Genomic DNA, 19,191 nt, shown 5'->3' with positions numbered 1-19,191 from the left:
AATACTGGTTTTGTCTTTTAACTAAATAATGCGTGTTATTCTTTGCAAATTGTCCTGTGCCTTTAATTGAAATATCTGCAGTGTAAATGGTAAAAACCAGAGGTGCAGTGTACTTCCAGTTCTATAACAATTTGATGTTCCCAGCTCCCTTTACTCCATATCATGATTTTTGTAATTCAGTTTTAGTCCGGGGAGGACCTGGCTTGGCAGTTCGGGCTGGACTGTTCCCATGAGGCACAGGGTCAAGACTGATTTGCATATGCTAGGTTCAAACTGGAATGGCATGGTGAGCAAAAAAACGATGGATTTAGGCCCAGATCTCTGTACTGGGGTGAATGTATGACATTGTTTTGCATCCTGTCCATCAACTGTTGTTTTTGCATTTGTCACCCGAGTGGGAAGGGTATGCCCAGACGTGGGTCCCGTGCTCTCCATGCCACTGGAATCTAGCTATCCTGGCTGAAGAGGGGTGAAACCCCGAAACCGGTCCTAGGATGCTTGTTTCCAGTCCAGGGAGGACCTGGCTTGGCAGTTCGGGCTGGACTGTTCCCATGAGGCACAGGGTCAAGACTGATTTGCATATGCTAGGTTCAAACTGGAATGGCATGGTGAGCAAAAAAACGATGGATTTAGGCCCAGATCTCTGTACTGGGGTGAATGTATGACATTGTTTTGCATCCTGTCCATCAACTGTTGTTTTTGCATTTGTCACCCGAGTGGGAAGGGTATGCCCAGACGTGGGTCCCGTGCTCTCCATGCCACTGGAATCTAGCTATCCTGGCTGAAGAGGGGTGAAACCCCGAAACCGGTCCTAGGATGCTTGTTTCCAGTCCAGGGAGGACCTGGCTTGGCAGTTCGGGCTGGACTGTTCCCATGAGGCACAGGGTCAAGACTGATTTGCATATGGCTGGGTTCAAACTGGAACGGCATGGTGAGCAAAAAACGATGGATTTAGGCCCAGATCTCTGTACTGGGGTGAATGTATGACATTGTTCTGCATTCTGTCCATCAACTGTTGTTTTTGCATTTAACTGGACCCATCACATCATACCGCTTTGTGTACAGTCCTTCACTTTTGAGATGCTCCTACTGAAGTCAAAATGTCCTTGATGAAGCATTTTACTGCTCTTTGGAGCTGTGGCTATGCTATATCACATATCTTAAAAAGGTTCATGTCCACCCTGCCCTAGAGAAGTCGGCTTTGTTGGCCTCAAGACCTGTGTCCTTCCTGAGGTTAGAGGCTGTGTGCATGAATTATCCAAGCACGGATCTCAAAAGCAGAAGTCTCTTTGCAGAATGAACTACTTGGCTACCATACATAAGAGCAGACAGAAGTTGTCCTCCTATTACCAGTTGTAATGGCCACCCAGTAACCCATGCTAAGCCTATGGATTAATAGTACGTCTTTCTGGTTGTCCTTACCAGAGGTTGTTGGAGATGGGCAGGAACCAAGCAAACCCAAGGTACAGGAACACATGGGACTTGCTGTGCATGCTCTAGACATGCATCCTTCAGTTAATTTCTATTTTATTTGGCAACTAAATAAAGTTCTTAACCATAAGTATTGCATTGGCCATCAACGAAATATCACATCTCCAAATAACATTTTCTTAGATTAAAGAAAAGAAAGCCAAGTAGGCAGAGAGGAATGAAACATGATACATTGATCTACAGTGACATAATAGAGAAAAAGAGGTCCTCCCTCCGCCACCTCAACAATGGGTGAGAAATCATTTCCCCTGTTTTGAGCATAAGGTAGGCTTCCATCAGGTGGCTTGGATTCCACAAGTCAGATTATAGTGTCCTCCATCCCTAGAGTTCAGAAAGCAACAAACAAAATACATTAGTATGATGAGATTTGAAACTTGTTTTCCTATTGAACATGCAACTTGGCTAGATACCACCGTGATACTTCTAGATTAAGGCCAGTGAATTCTTTATAAATACACTGCAGCTCCTAACGGTTACACTAGATTGTTAGGCTTGTATCAGCGACACCCTCTGAACATCATGTTGCCCAGTTTAGATGAATCATGAGTAACCAGCTCCTGCAAAGGACACCATGATAGTCACAGCAGCAGGAGCTCTCCAGGAACAATGGTATTCAAAATATATGGATTTGGGATGCCCTCGGAATATTTTGTAGATTTTCACTAAACCTCCATTTGCACCATGATCAACATTCCAGTAGCCCTAACCTTTTTTTGTGAAAGTTTTTTTTTGTACCTATTTTCCTTCATTGTTGGTCATATTTAATACCCTATTGTTTGTTATGCCACTATTTAAATAAATATTTTGTGTTTATCCGTTTGCTTTTAAAATTCATTGTGATTGAAACTTGTGCAACATTCATGTTTTAAGGTTTTGTTTTTTTGTCACTAGATTTGGAACTTGGCAACCAACCGGTTAACCTTTTTGAACTCTTTCAAAATGAAAATGTCCATCATCATTGGAGTGGTTCATATGACATTTGGAATTGTTCTTGGAGCCTTTAACTACCGGTAAGTAAGAAGGTAATAAAGAGATCCCGTTCTGAATGTCATAGACTAATGATTCAAAACAGATGTGTTTCTCCAGTTTACAATGTATGTTCTTCTTGTCACAGTGATCTTCTATGTAAAGTTCTGTTTGTTATTTAACTCAAAGTATTATGCCAAAAGAAGTAGCCCACTGCAGAGAGCCACACCCATGTTAAGAGCCCAGCACAGCTCACTAGGGAAGTATCACCCTCCCTTCATCTTGCTGGATCCTCTGGGTCCTCCTCTTGTCCAATTTCTGGAAAGAGTGAGGTGATTAGGTTATCTTTGATTAATAAATTAGAGCCATGTATTGTTGCAGCAATGGAACCTGTTTTTTAGCTCTTATAAGAGATTTTTCTCTGTTGAAGCCAAGGACCTGCTGAAGACCATGGCCTCTTTAAGTTCTAGTCTGGCTGATCCTAGTCTATTCAATAATCTTTCACATCTCAGTGACCGCCATGAAAGGCACTACTCTAGAAAGAAATCTCAGGAGTGACGATTCAAGGTTACCAATGCTGAACCTGCCCCCTGACAAGTATTCATTGAACTTATGAACTAGACTGTTTATGGACTAAATAATCGACTGTTTTCCCCTTCTTGCATACCGAGATTGCCTTTGTTAGAAAAGCCTCCTGGATGGGTCCAGGTATCAAACAAGGCCCACAGGATTGTATGGTAGCCATATTTAAAAACAAACTGTTGATATCCTCTTTATAAAGGTCTTTTGAACCGTGTTTACTTCTGGGTGCTAGGAGTAGAGCTGTTCTTCTAGGTTATTTCTTTTTATAAACCTCATGTTATCAGTACCTATTACCTGTTATCCCAAACCGTTAGCCGCAGTTAATACTAATAGCTATCCTCAATTCCATATTCACAATCGTTTTACCCCTCTGGAATCACTGAATGACAATGCTTGACTCCCTCAACCGACTGTAAATGATCCTTTCCTGTATTCTTTTCACCCTCGAGCACCACCTGTCGCTGTACAACTGGACAAAGGGCCTGATTTAATTGTTGGCAGACAGAGTAATCTCCATTGACCTGGTGGAGGACTTAACGTCCGCCAGACCAAGACTACGTCTCCCACCAAATTTAGAAATGACTGCCAAGCTGGCAGTGATTTCTAAAGCATTGGCAGGAACTGCTGTCATGGCGGTTCCTGTCAGTGCTGTTTATAGTTTGGTGCAGGGGTCCGTCCATTTAACGTAGCCCTGAACCATACATGCTTTGATTGCTAAAGCTTTGGTAGGAACTGCTGTCACTGTGGTTCCGGTCAGTGATGTTCATAGTTTGATGCATGGCTCCATCCACATGACGAAGCCCTAAACCAAGCTGTGTTCTTTTCTTTTGTCAAAAAGAAAATCCTGAAATGGCATTTTGAAAAATAAAAAAATAAAATACTCCCCTCGCCATGGGAATCCTCTTCCATGGCAAGGGGTGCCTTTATCAGTTTTCATTACCTCTTACTGCCAGGGTTTTCCACTCATCTTAATTACGTGGGCGGAATTAGAGATCTGCCTCAGACAGCCCTTCCTCCACAGGGCCATAATTGGAGTTTAATCACGGCTGAGGTGGATTATTGTCTGACATGTTTAAACATATAGTCAGTCCACAACTAAATTGTGCGGGCGGACCATTATCTTGGCGGTAAGCATAGTCTGTCGCCGTTGCGACGGAGTATCCTTACCACCAAGATATAGATCGGGGCCAAAGTCTCAACATCATTCTCCAAGAGGGATCTATACATTCTTTCTAGGAGCATTGCTGCCATTTCTTCTAAAATAGACCATAATTCCTGGCTGGATTTTACTAGGCTTTGTGGCACCATCTTACTACTGGAGGCATGGTCTATAGAAGCACATCACTTAGATGGATTTGCTTCAAGTGTTGTTCCAGCTATTCCTTCACTTAGTGGGGATCCTAAAGGGGGCCTACAGATCTGGGTGGCTACTTATTTGACTTGTCAGGCAACACAGTTATCCCTCCATATTCATATTTACCAAATGAAATGAGTTGGGGGACATGTTTTTTGATTTTTAATTTTTATAGTGCCAGTTCTGTATCAAACAACTATAATAGTTTTAATGGTTTGTTCAAATACTTGGACTTCTTTATTGAACTTCTTACTGATTTTTTCACCCCACCCTGTTCCATAATTCTAGCTAGTGATTTTAATGCAAAATTGGAACAAACGAGTTATGATGAGTCTTCCAGAATATCCACAGATGACATAGAAGTTGCTTTTTTTCTGGCAATCAACTTCAACTTTATTTACTAGATTTGATCTCTGACTGGAATCTGGTTAATGTTAATCTTTTTTTAGATAATTGTTGCATCTCCAACCCTTTTAGATAGGGGCTGGTCTAGTATTATTGATTACATGTTTGTTTCTAATGTCCTAGTTATTCACATCTTATCTTTTTCAATGCAGTCAGTGGGCAACAGTGGCCATAATCCTCTGTTAGTTTCCTTTTCCCTCCCTCAGTTAATAGACATATCTACTTATGTGATTCAGTGGATCCTGGTAGTAAAGGATGGTGGAGTCTGATGAAACTTTTATTAAAGCATATTAATTTACCTGATATTTATAACTGCTTAGAAAGTGTTGCTCTGCTGAATTGATTTTTGGCTCTTTTAAGAATATCTATGGTAACTTATTGAAGGTCTGTCGTGATTCTATTGTTCTCAAACCACATAGATAGTTTTGACTTATCATGGTCTAAAACTAACTGTAATCTTAGACAGCCAATGAATAAACAACCTAAGGCTAAGTCAGATATAGTGCATTGCTGGCTCCTGTATTACGGGCAGTGCTCCCCCACCCTCAAATCCCTCTCTAATTTTGGAAACCCTCCCTATCCATATATTTTGTTTGTGGGATCCCACCAACCAGTAGGTCCTCCTCCATCCCCCTTAGTTCTCTACAAACATTCTCAATCACACAGCCCCACGTTCTGGAATGGTACACCCACTGTGCAATGATTTGAGGTTGTACAATTGTCCAGGCATTGTTTTGGTGCAGTGTACTCTTTCAGTGGACATCATTTGCCAGTTTGTTGTGTCGTGATTGCAATTGCATTTGTCAAATCAATTTATTTTTCCAGTGACCCTGCTTCTTTCCTAATTGATATGCTCACTAAACTTAAATACTAGAAAAGCTTGCTCTTGCACTTAAAATTGAGCTAGCCATTATACTTAACAAGGTACTGAAAATGCTAGATTATACTATATAACACACAGAGTACATACGCCTTGTGGGTGTTCCTGTTTTTTCTCTTTCTTGCCAGCTGAGTTCAGGATATAATACAGTTTAATTTAATAGTGTATATTGTCATCAGTTGCTACTTGTGAATAAATGCGTTTCCTTTCTATGGGTTAATGACTGTTTCTATAGGCCTAAAACCCACATAGCCTTTACTGATATTTTTCAAGTGTCTAACAGAATGTCTTTCAGTTGTGATGCTGGATCAAACTACCAATGTCTAATAAGTTTATTATCATCTGAAACACCCCTTAAAAGCCAAGCAAGTTTTCAACTTGTTTCAGCCTGATTAGAATTACTTGTTAACTGCACTGTAGAAGTACTGTCACATTCAGAAATACTTACCTTGCTCTCAAGAAGCTGCTACATTTATCAATCTTAATTTCCATAGAATGTTGTTGGGAGGCAATTACACAAGTGTCATTATTTTTTGTATTTTTATCCTTTCTGCTTTCAGACACTTCAAGAAGACATACAGCATTGTGTTGGTGTTTATTCCTGAACTAGTCTTCCTGCTTAGTATCTTTGGCTACTTGGTGTTCATGATTATCTTTAAGTGGCTGGCCTACTCTGCAGAGAACTCAAATGTTGCACCAAGTATTTTAATCACCTTTATAAACATGTTCTTATTTACTGGCGAGAAAGCAGGAGAACTTTACACTGGACAGGTTGGTGTTACTCTACTTATCTTATTAAATGGATCTGTCTTGTGATGTATAGTTGAACAATGGCTGTTTTGTCATAAAGGTATTGTTTGTTTCACAGGTGTTTGACCTTGTGCTTGAGCTTCAGGAATGAAACTGCTGAGGTGGATACGTCACAACGTTGACTAGCAATAAATACAGTGTACCATCATTTAGATTTTCATATTTAGCTACCATTAAATTGACACCAGAGGCATTACGTTTGAAGACCCTTACATCAACCCGTCTTCTTAACTTATACCATTACCCCAACTATCTCAATACTTACCCTAACACTAGCTTTATCACCCTCGCCTTACTCCAGCCATTGTTTACAGTAGCCCACATAGTAACCATAACGCAGGAACATATTCTATTACATTAAAGAAAATACCCAACTCAAAACCATGCTTATACTAAAACACTGTATTTTAAACAAATTAACCTAATAATTTTAAATTACAAGTTAAATAAGGCAAACTTAATAATAAAATCTTGAAAAGGTTCATCGAAAATTATTTGAATTAAAGGGAATTTAGTTAAATTATTTTAAATTAAAAATAAATTAGACCAACAAGCAGTCAGACTCATTTGTACTCTTTTATTAATGATATATTTGCAATCTCTCTTCTTTGTTTTTATATAAGCCCATTTTTTAAATTGAAGCAATTATGTTATTGTAATCTTGTAAACTTTGCTATTTTTCTCAAAGTTCCACTTACTGAAAAGTCTTTAGAAATGTATACTTTCATGTACTGGTCCATTCATGGTGGCTGTAAGTCAGTGTCATGGACTTGATGTGATTGTGAGTTGTATTGTGCATATTGGTATCCACTTTGCATTGTTTGTTTGTATTGCAAAAATGGCATACTAAATAAAGCTCTGCACTGCACCTGGCAAGCATGAAATATAGAAAAATAATTACAAAGAGTATAATTTGCAATGATATATACGCTGTTGAAGCTTTGGCAATACCAAGAGACTTGGCTTATAACCGAAAGTGCCTCTTTAGTCACTAGTGAGCTTAGGCACTCAATAACTGATCATTCATGTACTCTTACTTCCATTTACACATCTGTTAATCCACCCATTGATTCATTTGTGCATTCACTCACTCACCTATCTACTGTAAAACATGCAAAAGCTCAACAAGCAAGATACATTCGAAGAATAAAAGTAAAAGCATTCCTCCTAAAGGTATTGTTCTGATCCAAGACAGCTGACATATGCTTCTGAAAAAAGTGTCAATTTCGGAACTATAAAAAAAATCTATGTGCAGTACAATTTTAAGATGGCTGACTTTAGAAGCAGTTGCTGCATGGAATGCTGCACAAGCCAGATGAAGTAAGTAGCAAGTGAGCACCTAGTTCCACTATCTATGGGGACACGTAACCAGGTGAAATAATGTGTCTCACAGGTCAGTGGCTCAAGTGGGCAGTCGACTGAGATGCCAGTAGGCAGTGACTTGCGTGAGGGGGTGGGGGTTTCATAAACGTAATGCATGGGGAAGGGCAACGGGGCGGGTACTATACCCCCCCCTTTCTACTTTTAGTTTACTAGTTGGGGTGACAGGCGCTCTGCAGGTTTACATGGGCAGTTGGGCGCCCAGAATACAGGGAAGCAGGGTGGGGGGGATGTTGGATTGGGGGTTTGTTTGGGGTGGTGGGATTTCGTTTGATTGATTGGTTTACATTTTTTTTTTCATTGACAGTACAGGCCAATTGGAATGCGAAAGACCTAGCATACCGTTTATATTTGCCCAGAGTGCAGGGGAGCAGGGAGGGGGGGGAGTTGGGAGGGGTTCAAGTATTGTTATATGTTTTTAAGGAATCGTCAAGGCAGCGTAATCCGGCAACACAGACTCATAGGTGACACGTGAATGTCAGTGAGTACGCAATGGGACAAAGGGTTCAAATTGATGAGCTGGAATGTTAATGGTCTGGGGGACAAAGTTAAGAGAACAGGATTGCTACAATATGTGAAGAGACATGCCCCTGACGTAGTACTGCTACAGGAGACACATCTGGTGGGTAACTCGTGTAAAGCCCTCAACAGGTGGGGTAACAACCTGGTGGCGCACTCAGGCTTTACCTCGGGGTCGAAAGGAACGGGCATATTGCTGAGGAACTCCTTTCCCCTGACGATTAAATCTACATGGGTGGATGCCGGGGGGAGATACGTGGGTATCACGGGACAATGGGAGGGGAAGGTGTTGACCCTCATGTCGGTTTATGTGCCGCCGGCTCTCCAAGAATTAGCCTTTAAAGACCTGGGATCCATTCTGTTGACGATCCCAGAGGGACTCTTAATAGTGGGAGGGGACCTGAACGCAGTGGTGGACGGCACACAAGACAGACGCCCGCTGAGACAGCTTCGCCCATCCAACAGCTGGTTACCGAATTTTCTGGGGGCTTTGGGGTTACAGGACACATGGCGTTCATTTCATCCTGACCCTACCCAATACACCTTCCACTCGGGGGCCCACAACACCCAATCCAGGATAGACTACTTACTAGTTCCCCCAGACCACCTGCATGACATACAAGATGTCAGGCACATGGCGAGGGGCATATCTGACCATTCCCCGTTGTGGATGCATCTGGTAGTGGGCCATCATAGAGTGGGAATGGTGGCCCCCATCAACCCTTGGCATCTCCGCAATCCGGTAGTCCACAAAGCACTTCATACCACGATGGAGCAATACTTTCAAGAAAATGAGGGATCGGTGAGCTCGTATCAGACACTATGGGAGGCATTTAAGATGCTGGTTAGGGACCAAGCCCTCTCCCAAGTAGCGGGGGTGAGAAAGGAAAAGGTTAAGGAGGAGGAAGCGCTAGAGACGGAGATCCTCCGACTGGAAGAGGAAACGACGGCGCAACCTCATCCAGACACCTTACACGTTGTACAGTTAAAATGAGATAGTTATAGGGCCTTAGTGACAGACGGGGCCAAGGAACTGGGAAGAGAAACGCTAGGTAGAATATACGATCAAGGGGATAAAGCAGGGAAACTAATCGCATGGTTAGACAAACAAAAACTAGCAAGTAGACTGGTGCTGGAACTAACTGACAAAGAAACGCACATAATCACGGACCACCAGGGCATCGCAAACGCATTCGCCGCCCACTTCAAGCAGATCTATACCTCCCAGAACCCCTACACGCTACATGACTCCATCAACCTCTTACGAGATATAACACTGCCTAAACTCTCAGAGTCAGAGGTAGAATACCTGGAGGGAGCGCTCACACCGGACGAGGTGGCACTGGCAGTTAGGGGGCTTAATTCGGGGAAGGCATCGGGACCCAATGGTCTACCGATTGAGCTTTATAAACTCGGGATAGACACTCTTGCCCCCCACTTGTGTAAAATGTTTGAGGAGAGTAAGGAGCTTGGGGAGCTGGCTCAAGACCAAAGAATTGCAACCCTAGTGATGATCCACCAAGAAGGTAAATGCCGGACAGATTGTTCCTCCTATAGGCCAATCTCCCTATTGAATGCCGAGCCAAAGATCTTAGCCAAGCTCCTCGCCAATCGACTGATCAAAGTCATTAAAAACCTGGTACACCCGGATCAATCCGGTTTTATGCCTCAGCGCAACACGGCGTTAAATCTGCTCAGAGTGCACGGGGTGATGGGGAGGGCAGACACCATACAGAAGGAGGCGGTGTTGGTGTCTCTGGACGCCTCTATGGCATTCGATATGCTCGATGGCCATACCTATTTGCAGTTCTCGAGAAAATGGGTTTTAGGCCCCAATTTATCCAGTGGGTGCGACTCCTCTATCCGAAACCACTAACTCAGATTGTAGTAAGCAGCAAAAAGTCTGAGGTGTTAGAACTGGGTAGAGGCACTGGGCAGGGATGCCCGCTCTCTCCCCTCTTATTCGCCTGGGCCCTGGAACCCCTGGCATCCTGGGTACGGAGGGGTCCGGTGATTCGTGGCTTTAAGTGGGTTTGAAACCTGGGAGGACTGCATCTCATTGTATGCGGACGACATATTGTTGTATCTGACATCCCCGAAGGCCTCGCTCACAGCGGTATTCGATATCTTCGCCATCTTTGGCAGATATTCAGGGTATTCCATTAATTGGCTCAAATCAGTAATGTATGTCCTGAAGGGACCTCTCACTGGACTTCCCAGGAACTGCCCGATACAGATCACTACACAGGGCTTCAAATATCTCGGTATTCATATCACTTCTAACCCCACAGATAGATTCACTCAGAACCTAATCCCTCCCTTGCAGAGATTGAAGAAAGACTCAGGGCGTTGGATGAAGCTTCCGCTCTCGCTGCTGGGCAGAGCTTCCTTTTTCAAGATTATATCCTTGCCCCGGTTCCTCTACGTCCTACAAAACTCATTAGACCTCGTTTCCGCAAACTATTTCAAAGAGATCGAGACTCTACAACGCCGTTTACTATGGAATGGGAAGCCACGTATTGCACTAAACTGAACCTCACCTGGTATGATGGGGGGATCGCCCTCCCCGATCTTAAAAAATATTAATGGGCAGTTCACCTGACAGCCATTAACCATGGCACTTACAGACAGGCGGGCGACCCGGGCTATGCGATGGATCGCTGGGTACTACCTGGAAGAAACTATAACCGTGCGATCTATTCGAATGCCGGGAAACACCACCTGACCGGACAAACCAAGCAATCGGTGCAGGTCTGGAAGGCAGCCACCCGAAGTATGGGGTGGGACCATAGGATCACCCTGGCTATGCCACTGTGAGATTCAGAGCGGCTTGGCAACCTATGGTCAACTAAAGGTTTCGACAAGTGGGACGTCATAGTTATATCAAAAATAGGCGACCTATGGGTAAAAGGTGAGGTCGTCATTTTCTGCCCTGCAACAAGAATATGATGTTGCTCCCACAGTGTACTTTAGATACCTACAAGTCCACCATGCCTTGCAATCCTGCCTCCAAAAGAGAGAGACCCCCACTCCGGAGGCCCTCTTGTGAAATTGCGGGGAAAGGGATGGTATAATACTTGACGACGACTGGGTAACAGCGGTAGCTTCACCACGGGAGGTAGCCATTGCAGCGAGGCTGAGGCTAGTACAGCTCAAAAATTTGCACCAGATCTATATCACGGGCCCGGTATGGTGCAGATGGGAAGAGCAGTAGATGGCAAATGTAGAAGAGACTGTACCTTCCTCCACATACTTTGGGAATGCACATTTGTCCAGAAATACTGGAAGAAGATACATGCGGTGCTGAACGAAGTGTTGGAGCATGCACTCCCTCTGGATGCTGAGAGATGTCTCCTGAACGTACGGGAGCCCATGGATCTAAACAATACACGTATCACTTGGGTTACGTTGGGGTTGATGATAGCGAAACGTAACATCGCTCAGAAATGGGAGGCATCACGGGCACCTGCGGTCTCCGCATTGGAAGAGGGACATGGACGAGGGACATGGACTGGTGCATGTTTCGTGAAAAATATGTATATGTAGCTAGGGGTTGTCCCAAAAAATGGTCCCGCATTTGGAACGACTGGCATGAATATAGAGGAAATGTTTGTACCCCACCACTGGTACCAGGTCAAGATGAACCATTGTAGACATGAAACAAGTCACCAATTGTCAATATATCATACACTATTTGAGTGAGAGCCTTGTCAAGATACGAAATGAGAATGTTCTGTATATTGCCTTGTGATTTTGATTCCTACTGTTTAATAAAAAGAATTATTAAAAAAAAAGAGAAGTAACTTTAATGGCTGGGCACACAGAGACTTGCACCTATGTCATCTTAAGTCCCTCTGCTTTTTTGACTCAAGCATTTGTGCTCCCAGTTCATGCATAATAAAATAAAAAGCACTGAACTATTACTCATTTTCATTATTACCTCTTTCTGGGTTCCTGTCACATATGCGGTTCCGAGGTGCCCTCTTCCCATTCAGGTTTTAAGCATATTTGTTCTCAGTTTGGGCCTGCTTCGGAGATAATGGCCGAATTATGCCTTGTACGATTATGATGTGAAAGTTTAGCTAATTTTGCTGGCCCACTAGAAAATATCAGCTCGGTATACCTGTCGGGAACTAGAGAAGAAAGGTTGTAAAGCTCTTAATCTCAAGTGTCACCAAGACTGAGGTTATGCTATTGGAACCTTCTGGAGACTAGTCGTACTTCTTACCCTGCTTCAGCCGAGCTATTTGGCCATCAAACCACGTTTGTCACCTGTGCTACCGAAAACGTACACTTTTGTTACAGCAGATACCTCATTCTGAAAGCCCAAATAATTTCCTCTGCTCCAGTTTTCTTTAACTGCATCATCTTAGTCCAGCTATGTGGCTAACTCTTAAAGACTATGATAGTGTCCTCTCGGATCTCTGCACTGGCTCCATGTGGAAAATATGGTGACATTCACTCCTGTGTTTAGCTTTTGAACGCTTTGACAAGGTTTCTCAATCAATCAATCAAACCGGATTTATAAAGCACGGCCAATCACCCACAAGCGTATCCAGGTGATGAGATCCAAGCTGCTCGGGTGGCCTCAGTTGAATAGTCAAGTCTCTTAAATCCCCTCCTGAACTCCTGAAGAGAGGATGAAGTCTGGAGATGGAGGGGGAGGCTGTTCCAGGACTTCAGTGAAACGGCGCGTCCTCTACTGTTGCTTGGGCGGATGCGGGGGATGTGAGCCAGGGCGAGGGAGATGGATGAGGAGTCTGGAGGGATGATAAAAGCTTAGGTTGTGGTTGATTAATTCTGGACCTTGGTTATGCAGGGCTATGTAGGCGTGAGTCAGAATCTTGAATTGACATCTCTTGTGGCTGGGGAGCCAGTGGAGTTTCTTCAAGTGAGGAGTGATGTGGGTCCGTCTGGGGAGGTCGAGGATAGGTCTTGGCGCTGAGTTCTGAAAGGTCTTCAATCTCTCCAGGAGGTGTGTAGTAATTCCTGCATAGAGTGCGTTGCCATAGTCAAAACCGCTAGGACGAGAGTTTGAGTGACGGTGCATCTGGTGGAGACTGAGAGCCATTTGAAGATCTTTTGGAGTATGTGCAGGATGAGGAAGCAGGTGGAGGAGACTGCGTTGATCTTGTTATTCATGGTGAGTTTCCTGTCCAAGATGATGCAGGGGTTCCCAGCGTGGCCCGTGAGGGCTGGGTTAAGGTCCCAGTTCACCAGGCCATCAGGAGTCATTCCACGGAGAGGTATTGTTCCTGAAGATAATTGTCTTGTGTTGAGTTTGAGGCAGGTGTTTTGCATTCAGTCGGCAACACTGGTCATGCACAGGAGGAAGTTGGCCCTTGTGGTGTAAGGGTCTTCCAATAGGGAGAGGATGAGCTGGATGTCGTGTGTGCAGGAGATAATGTTCAGTCTGTGGTTTCTGACGATGTTGGCCAGGGAGGGGGGCATTCATGCAGGCATTGAACGGAGTAGGCCTGAGGGATGAACCTTGAGTTATGCCACAGATGATATTTTTGGGCTCCGAGGTAAATGGTGGGAGGCGGATTCTCTGTGTTCTTCCGGTGATGAAGGATGCGCTCCATTTGACGATGTCCTCTTGTTTCTACTAAGCTTACCTTGGTACAGGCCCTCCTGCACTCCAGGCAGAGGAGCTGGGACGCCCGGCCTCACTCGGTGATCCCCGGGTCCCTGAAGTACTCGAGACAGACTGGGCAGGTCGCCCCCTCTTGCAGACTCCGCACGGCGCCGCCCGACGCCATGGGTAGGTACCGCTACCCTCTACACTTATTCACACTTAATTCATCATCGCGGAGAGTATTCCAGAAGTGGCCTGACCCTAAGATGGCGGACGCAATAGAGACACTCGCGCACCGTCAGCCAGCATTTTAATCTGCTACAATATAAACGCTTCATTTTCAACTCACTGTGTTGCCCACGACCCATACATACGGGGAGCGCACTTGCCTCACAAGATCTTCTTTTATGCCCACAATTTACCAGCACCTTCGGCAGTTTCACAAAATGACGCCCTGCTTCTAATAAATTAATCTTTAGCCTCGGGAGCCACCAACTGTGCCATTTAATGTTCTGTTACAGCCGGTCAAGTATTCCAGCGAATTCATTGTCCAGTCTTTTAGCTGATCATTGTATGCTTTGCTGCTGTAACTGAACTCTAATCCTACCATGCTTGCCTGACTTCGGTGCCTGACTTTAAAATGGAGTGACCTGCACTACAGTCCGGGTTATTGTGCAGGCAATCATACAACATGGATACTTAAAAAACAACGCAATTTTATTACACCAGCCCAGTTTGACGTTATATTGAGGCCAGCAGGACCTGTACCCGTATCTGTCTACCAAGACCACCACCCTTGAGTGCAACACCACCTGAACACCTGGCTGAGCGATGGCAAGAATTTCCTGCTCTGTAAATATGTAATCTATAATGGGCCAAGCCTTATTGCTGTTAAAATGTAATCCTGAGTGAATTTGTATATATATTTATCTCTAACCACTAGTATATGTCGTAGACATTTGTACTTACTACCATTCCTATGTGATTTTAGAGTTTATCTGTTTGTATCTCTTTCTTGAGTGACTTTACAACTTGTACATTTGCAATTTTTCCTCCTTTCGCTCCACTTGTACATTTGCAATTTTTTTCCTGTTTATATCTCTTATGAAACTCATGTAATCTAAAGTCCTTATGTAACGCAACAGGTTCTTTTGTAAAGCGCTCTGACACCTTCGGGTAATATTCACGCTATATAAAATCGCATTAAATAAATAAAAATAAATCTGCTGAATAAAGAAGTATCTTACACTTTAAGAAGACCCTGATCAGCTAATGAATATCAGCTGTTCTTTAATCCCTTTTGGTGTAAAATAGGTACATTATTTTTCTCATGGTGGGTTGTGGTCCCTGAAACTCCTCTAAATGTTTCACAGCTCCCAAACCACACACCATTCCATAGCCTTTGAATCTGGGTATGTAGTAATGGTATCATTAACCTTGTGCAATTAATGTTTTGCCCCAGATGCAATTTAGTTCATGGAGCCCCATGTTAAAAATGTAATGAGTGGAAAATAAATAGAGTAGCCTTCTGGAGACCATAAATAGTACAGCCTGGGCACCCCAGTCACCAACATCAACAGCAGCAGCGTGTCCGTACCAGTGCGTCCCAATCTGAGGGAAATTCAGGTGTGCTGTATGTGTGATGAGTGGCCCTTCCTTTTCCACAGAGCCAGTCAGGGACAGTGCTAATTGGGCAAATCAGCACCAGCAGGGCACCCATATAGGCGCGTGCTGCGCTGCACATAATGAAGGCGCACTATATGTGACATCAGTTGCCCCTCCTCCTCCACAGGGCCTGTCAGGAGCAGTGCAGCCTGGGGAACGCAGTCCCCAACAGGAGTAGCGCATCCGTATCAACACGTCCCGCTCTATGGAGATTTCAGGGACACTATATGTGCGATCAGCAGCCCCTCTTCCACAGGGCCAGTCAGGAGCAGCAAGGGCAACGCAGTCCCGACACTAACAGCCACAGCACGTCCGTATCAGCGCTCAGTCTGTTCCAGACCTGAAGCGACACTTAACCAAGCGGTGATTGCTGACTGCATGAACTAAGATAAAGTCGTTAACATTCAATGTCTGACACTTGTGAAGGCTCAACTTTACTTAATAGGATGCCTGGAACATTTTGATAAAAATCCCAGCCTTCAGCCAGAGCATCTGCCAAATTTGATCTTTTGTCTTGATTGTCAAGAAAAAGAGCAACATCCAAGTGTGGCAAGAGGATAGTGGTGGCCCATGCTCCGTTAATTACTACTAATTGCATGGAGCCATATTTATATAATCTTCCGAGTCATCAATGGTACCACCTGGTTAGATTCCGCCTTAATATTGGCCATTTGCTGGTTCTCCTACCCAAAAGAAGCTTGTTGTGGCAAGGATTTGGTTCCCTGTTCTTGTGACTCTGTATCTACAGAGTCCCTGCTACATTTATTTTTCGAATTATACAGAGCACCAATGAAATGTACATTAACTCCCCTACTTAGATTACTTAAAACCAGAAGATGCAGACCAGCCTTATTTTATTTGGAACCGATAGACTCTGTTGCAGTGTGCCATACGGTATATAGATTTGTCGCAGCCGCAGTAAGGCTGCGTAATCTAAGTGGGCAAGTATGATAGTTCATTACATTAATTTCTTTAAATAGATAGAAGACATAACTTTCTGAAATCTGTATTCTCCAGCTGAAAGTTATGCTTTAGATGTACAAACTGTTTCAACGACCCGCTGAGATCTATGTATGGACTATATCGTGGTATGTGATTTTACTTGAGGGCCATTTTTATTCATTTTATCTGTAATATTAGCTGAGTGTGCGGGATGGTTTCAAAGCCTCCTTTCAGAAATTTTAGAGTACCATTTCCATGGCGGTTATAATGAACACAAAGCACAGATCACTTTGTGATCTAATTGCCTGTTTGCGCAATGTTGCCATTGGTTCCTGTTCTTTGCGTACTTGCACATGGACTATTGACAGAATGTCTTACATATTTAAATGCTGCTCATTGCTCCTAACTGTATTGTGATCTATATAATGCAGATTTTTTTGCATGAATTGTACTGAATTCTTTAATGTTTTTTAGCCAAATACAGATTTACTGATGATGATCATCATCATCTGGCACAGATACTGGGACACACATTAGTACCTAGCAGGGTGTGTTCCAAGCCAACAATAAAACCAAATTAAATTTAATATTTTTTTTATTTTTTCAAGCGGGTACTTACATGACGATCTCAAATAATAATTATTAGACCTATAGAAATCTAAATGTAGGTTGGTCACATGATTCGTGGCAAAGACTGGCACACATTTTCTCTGCTGTGCATTTGATAAATGTGATTTTAAAAATTCTATTTCCTTTCAACAGAAAGTTATTCAGAGACTTCTGGTCGCTCTTATGTGTATTTCTGCTCCAGTAATGATCTTTGGGAAACCTATCTACCTGTACTGGCTTCACAATAGAGGCCCAGGAATTGGAATGTATAGAGTAAGTATTTTTCTTTTAAAACCTTGTAAGCTTTTTTTACATATGTATATTCTTACATGTAAAGTTAGGTATGCAAATGCTCTGTATGCTTCATTTGTAACATAAACGTTATTCACTTGCACATGTATAACTTCTACGTTGGTCGTTATGAGTCTGTGTCTTCAATAGTGCTTCTGAGGCTATGGTTATGCCTCACTGGTCTGGGGGTTGCTTTTGTTCCTCTTCAAAGGGCAACATGGCCTGGCAGAGTAGGACCAAGGCTGATTTGCATAAGGTTGTTGTCTATCAGTTGTTTCACACTGAGCAAAAACACAATAGACTGCAATGTGGTTAAAAAAAATACTAGTGGCTGAGAAAAATTGCTTTTCTGATTTGTTAATAACTTTGAAACGTTTGAAGGATATAAGATTTACTTGGGCAAGAAGGTTTTTGTCCTGTCTGCAATTGTAAGATAAATATCCAAGCAATCTGATATGCGGGCTACAACTTTTTTTTTTCTTTCAAAGGCTGCCATTATGCAGTGAAAGGGATTAACAAAGCGTTTTGACTCCCTTTTTCCAGAAGAACATTTTAAGAGGTATAGAAAGAAAGAGTATCGCTAATCCTAGGGATGATGTGGGGATTATTACAGATGGACAAATAGTCTCCTGCAAAAGCACAAAGGTTTTTTGGTTTTCGGCTATCCCTAGATGCACATGAAGAAACTGTAGATAAGGCATCGCCTATATTTTGCATCAATGCATCAGAGGATGTAGCTAAAAATTCAACAACACAAAACAATTGTGTGTAGGGTAGGACCCACATATCAAAGTTAAGGTGTGGTAGAATCATAAAAAAAGAGATTCTCCTCTTATTAGTGAAAAGCATTTTTGACTTGCACGATCTGTGGATTTGAAAGGAGATAAGTGGATCCTTTGAACACCATTTCCTCATCACCACACAGTGCAGGATCAAAAGGCTGGGCACTGTGGGCTTAGAGTCGACAGAAGATGTGGATGTAGGCATGGTCTTGTTTGCTTGGGAGTGAGTTCAGTCAAGTGGATCGGGAAGATTAAAGGATCCAGATCAGGATCAGATGTATGGCAGTTGAAAAACTTTATGGAGATTATCATTGTAGGAGCCCAGATATATGATTGTATCATACGGATTGAACGTCGTTCTTCCGCTGTAGCGCTAGGCGGTATACGGATACACTCTAACGTCTTTGAGAGAGTTCATCGAAACTCTCGAGGCCAGCGATATCCAGTACGCGGCTCACTGACTGTGGCTATATCCTTCAGTTTTCCTGCCACTATATTGATTTTCGCGCTAAGAATTACTTATTGGTTGACAAGTTTAAGACAATTATCGATTGGTCAATTGTCCTCTCCTGATCTGACCCTCACAGGGCACCCGGCTGGGTATTTTGTGAGTTATTTTGTTTCACTCCCAGCACGGTGACACTATTCTTACGCGTCGAGTAACACCATTGCCGTTCAGGTGTCCCTATATTAGATTGTCCTGAAGAGACCCTTTATTGCAAATAGGGTCTGTTAGACCTGTCAGCCCTTTGGCAGTTCCCTCCTCATTTTGTTATTTTTGTCCCTTTCCCCCCTTCTCATTTTTTTCTGTCTTCCTCACTTTTTTTTGGGTGTGGACGTAGAGGCTCTGGGCGCCCCATTCTCACTAATTGAGGGTGAGGCGCAAGGTGTCTCACTAAAATGGAGGAGGGGATTTAGTGTTGTCACAAAATGGTGG

General features: G+C 43.3%; 1 protein-coding gene across 1 annotated transcript in view; it reads left to right on the top strand.

The window, feature by feature from the left end:
* The window catches only part of ATP6V0A2 (ATPase H+ transporting V0 subunit a2), a 417,607-nt gene that overhangs the window by 331,587 nt on the left and 66,829 nt on the right, over positions 1 to 19,191 (top strand). Inside the window, exons 14-16 of the mRNA XM_085636095.1 lie at positions 2,383 to 2,501; positions 6,239 to 6,449; positions 17,335 to 17,454. Coding sequence (XP_085492221.1) covers positions 2,383 to 2,501; positions 6,239 to 6,449; positions 17,335 to 17,454 — 450 coding nt within the window. The remainder of the gene's footprint in view (positions 1 to 2,382; positions 2,502 to 6,238; positions 6,450 to 17,334; positions 17,455 to 19,191) is intronic.

Source organism: Triturus cristatus, chromosome 11, assembly GCF_964204655.1.
Source record: "Triturus cristatus chromosome 11, aTriCri1.1, whole genome shotgun sequence".
NCBI classification, from domain to species: Eukaryota; Metazoa; Chordata; class Amphibia; order Caudata; family Salamandridae; genus Triturus; species Triturus cristatus.
Note: the sequence above shows the minus strand (reverse complement) of the source record. Positions and strands in the feature narration are given on the sequence as shown.